At 61.9% G+C, this 4,193-nt stretch overlaps 1 protein-coding gene across 1 annotated transcript; it reads left to right on the top strand.

The window, feature by feature from the left end:
• The first annotated feature begins 690 nt into the window (after positions 1-690).
• Positions 691-3,867, top strand: CDX2 (caudal type homeobox 2). The gene is made up of 3 exons (XM_064729657.1): positions 691-1,195; positions 3,368-3,513; positions 3,694-3,867. The coding sequence occupies exons 1-3, from the start codon at positions 691-693 to the stop codon at positions 3,865-3,867; spliced, it is 825 nt and encodes a 274-aa protein (XP_064585727.1).
• The last annotated feature ends 326 nt before the right edge of the window (positions 3,868-4,193 follow it).

Below are 4,193 nucleotides of genomic sequence, written 5' to 3' on the forward strand. Positions count from 1 at the left end.
GAAGCGTTTTACAAAAAGCAGTAGGCCGTCGCGATGGGGTTTGTTGCTCAAAACAACCACGACAAAATAGCTTTGTGGATTTTTAATCAAAACTCCCTCCTCTTCCGCCCCTTCCCCCCACCCCCCCTCCCACCCCCCAATACCAAAGCACAGAGGAGAGCTGGCTAAAGTGCTGCCTACAGATCGGCCGTGATACACAGCTCCCATATTCCCACCCTCGCCCTTAGATCTCCCTCTCTGTCTTTTGCAAGTCTCTTGATTTCATCCTTTGAACCTGTGATTGGAGGTTAAAGTGCACCAGGTTGCAATGGAAGGAGGAAGCTCTTAAACAATAAAGGCTTGAATATTTAGCTGTGATCAGGTCGCTGCCCTCTCCTTATCTTTTTAAATGCAAATCGTCTTTTAGGGGTAGTAGCTATATACCCAGCGCCTCTCCACGTCACCTGCCTTTGGTGTGTCTGGGCCATTACTAATAGAGCCTTGTAAACAATCGTTAATCATGTAAGGACTGCCGGCCATTGGATTCGGACCGGGAGCGCGGACCGGGAGCGCGGAGCGCAGCGCGGGGCCGCGGCCCCTCCGCCTGCCCCCTCCCCGCCCCGGGCAGCCCGGCCCAGGCAGCAGCAGCAGGCGCGCCGCGGCCAGAGCCCCGAGCAGCATGCGGAGAGCCGCCGCCGGGGCCCCGCCAGCATGTACGTGAGCTACCTCCTGGAGAAGGACGGGCCCATGTACCCCGGCCCGGTGCGCCACTCGGGGGGGCTCAACCTGGCGGCGCAGAACTTCGTGGGTGCCCCGCAGTACGCGGACTACGGCGGGTACCATGTGAACCTCGACGGCGCCCAGTCCCCCGGGCCGGCCTGGCCCGCGCCCTACGGCGCCCCGCTCCGCGACGACTGGGGCACCTATGGCCAAGGGGCGCCGCCGGCCGCCGGCGCCGTCCACGGCCTCAACGGGGGCTCCCCCGCCGCCCCCATGGCCTACAGCCCCGCCGACTACCACCACCACCACCACCACCCGCACGCCCACCACCACGCCGGCCCCGCGCCCCACTGCTCCGCCGGAGTCGTGCAGCCCCTCAACGCCGCCGCCAGCGCCGCCGCCAGCGCCGCCCCCGAGCCGCTGTCCCCCGGTGGGCAGCGCCGCGGCCTCTGCGAGTGGATGAGGAAGCCGGCGCAGCCCCCGCTCAGCAGCCAGGGTAAGTGAGGGCCGGGGCCGGGCGGGCCGGGGCTGCCCCGCCGACGAGTCCCCCGGGGCGCCGCCGGCTCCCCGTTTCACTGGGCAGCTCGGCAAAGCCCTTTCTCGGGGAGAGCTCCTAGAAACAAACCCTCCCGAGGGTCGGTCCTCGGAGAACAGGGCTGCCGGGCTCTACCGACAGCGCTCAGTGCTGGTGCCGGGCCGGCGCCCGGCCGGTGAGCAGCCGCTGCCGGCCCCGGGGTTCGGTGCCCGGGATGCGCTCCGGCGGAGGAGGATGGAATGGTCCGGATCCCGAGGAAACGCTCGTTCTTCCTGCCACTGCTCCGCTCTCCTGCTTATAGCCACTTAGAAGATTTTTATAACCAATTATAGTCATATAAATCATCGGCCGGTGTCGCTCCGCATTTGTTTCTGAGTCACTGGGCGCCTGCCCTTTATTAAGGTCTCAGTGCGGCCAGGCCTCCCGAGCGACAGCGGCGGCCACTTGCCAGCCCGATCCCTGCGGGCCGTGCCGTGCCCCGGCCGGGCCGGGCCGGGCCGTGCGAGGGCGTGCCCTCCCGAGTCAGGCCGCAGCCGGCGCCGCGCTCCCTTGTGATGTTAATACCCCCGCAGACCCTCTCTTTCATTCCCACCGTGCATCTGCCAGGGGACATCCGCGTCCCGCGCTTTGATATACGCCTTCCACGGCTACTACCTCCTCTTTTTCTTTTTTAATTTTCTTTCTTTTTTTTTTTTTTTAATTTTTAATTTTTTCAAATATTTGTATATAGTGGCCGGGAAAAAAAAAAAAAAAGGATGACGACTTTCGCAGAGAATAATGACTTATGGCATTCCCCTCTCATCCCCTGCCTTGTGTGACCGACTGCAGGGCCGGCGGGGGTGCCCCGGAGCGGAGCCGTGCGGGTGTCCCGGCTGCGCCTGTGGCCGCCGGCCCCGGGGGAAGAGCCTCGGTGCCCCTGTGCAGGCCGCTGGCACTGCCACGTCCCGGGGGCCGGTGGAACTCCTACAGGCCCACCGCGCTTCCCACAGCAGCCCGTGGTGTTCCCACAGTTTGGGCTTGTGCGGTGGTGGCCGGTCCCTTGTCTCCATTCAAATTCTGCCTTTGGAGCCAGTGTTTATGTTAATGTGCAGAGCTGGGGGGATGAAAGCGCCTGCCGCCATTTGTTCAGTAGTGGTAATTCAAACAGAATGTGGCTGTCATTAAGGCTTTGAGAAGGGTTTTTCTTTGATAAGATCTCCTTGTCCTGCATTGTTTGGGATTGTGTTCCCTATTCACTGGCTCTGGGGAGTTTTCTCTGATCAGGCTTGTATCTTTACAGGGTGCTTTTGTTGTGGTTTGCAGAGAGTTTACCTGAACAAAGTCAGCCTGCTAGCCATTAAGCACCTTGGGGGCAGAGACTCCCCGCCTCGGCTCCCTGGGGAACGGGAGGGCCGGGGACACAACCAGTCAAACAAGAAACCCTCGGGAAAAAGGAGGTCAGCGGCTGCGGCGGTGCACTCTCACCAGCTGCTAGCTGGCATCGCCTTCGGGTTCCCTTGGCTTTCGGTGTTTGGTTTGGTTTGGGGTTTTTTTGTTAGTTTGTTGGCTTGGGTTGTTGGGTTTTTCTGAGCTCTGAAGTTGTACGTCAGACTTTCAGGCTTCCCACGAAATCCCTGCAGCTCCCGTGCCGTAACAGAAAAGGGGGAGCTGGCCCTTGAATTCATGAGTGCTTCCCGACAGCCGCTCCCGATTCTCCGCCCTTAAGACGGCTGTTTCTCGTTTAGAAACGAAATCACCGTGCCCTCAACGGGCCTTTTCTTTCTTTCTTTCCCATTTCCTCTTTCTCTATAAAAAGTTTGTTGTCGCTGGGGAAGGCAAAAGCCAACAAGTGCACAGTGAAGGCGTCCCCGTGCGAGGCAGGGCTGCGCGGTGGGGCCAGGGCTGCCAGCCGGGGTTGGGAGCTCTGCGCCCTCGGGCAGGCCTGGCACTGATGTCCCACAACCCAAGGAGAACTGCGGAACGTCTCCGCTCCTCTGCTGCGCTCAGCAGAGCCCAGGGCAGGGGGAGGCGAGCAGCAAGCCCGGGAGGGGGGGACAGGACTGCACCTGATCGTTCTGCACCGCAGACAGAATGGCTGCGCTCAGCTCTGCCCTTTGGCTTTGACTTTCTCAACCCTGGCTTTGTGCTCCGCAGTTAAAACCAGGACGAAAGACAAGTACCGCGTCGTGTACACCGACCACCAGCGGCTGGAGCTGGAGAAGGAGTTCCACTACAGCCGCTACATCACCATCAGGAGAAAAGCGGAGCTGGCCTCCAACCTGGGGCTGTCGGAGAGGCAGGTCTGTCCCAAAAGTGGCGCTCGCCACGTGTGGCCGGGCTGCGCGGGGGCAGGACGCGCGGGGGCAGGATGCTCGGGGTTGGGATGCTTGGGGCTGGGATGATCTCGGTGAGAGCCCCTGGGAGGGGGATAGATCCCCGGCGAGCTGTCCTCCCTCACTCCCCTCTCCACCTCCGGGCAGGTGAAAATCTGGTTCCAGAACAGGCGGGCGAAGGAGAGGAAGATCAACAAGAAGAAGCTGCAGCAGCAGGCGCAGCCCGGCGGCGCGGAGCCCCTCAGCCCCAGCGGCTCCTTGCAGGGCCCCGCGGCGGCGGGGGCGGGCTCCGCCGGGCTGGGCCCCGCCGCCCCGCAGTGACCGAGGCCGGGACAGCGGCGCAGGGACTGCTGGAGGGCGCAGCGGAGCGGGCCGGGCTGGGGGCACCGAGGGAGCGGCCCCCGATGCACTGCACCGCCCCGCGGGGCCGGCCGTGTGTACAGGTGTACAGTGTTTGTGTCTCGTCGTCCGGGGAAAGCGTGTCCATCGCTTTCTTAATATTATTATTATCTTTGGGTGCTTTTTTTTACCCCGGAATTTGTTTGGTAAAGTGGGGGAGCTGCCTGCCAGTCGACCCCCGGTATATCTCAGGGATTCGGTCCAAAAAGACCTTTGCAATGTTGTTGGGCTAATGATGAATTTTAGCA

The sequence above is a fragment of the Zonotrichia leucophrys genome, chromosome 1 (genome assembly GCF_028769735.1).
Source record: "Zonotrichia leucophrys gambelii isolate GWCS_2022_RI chromosome 1, RI_Zleu_2.0, whole genome shotgun sequence".
NCBI classification, from domain to species: Eukaryota; Metazoa; Chordata; class Aves; order Passeriformes; family Passerellidae; genus Zonotrichia; species Zonotrichia leucophrys.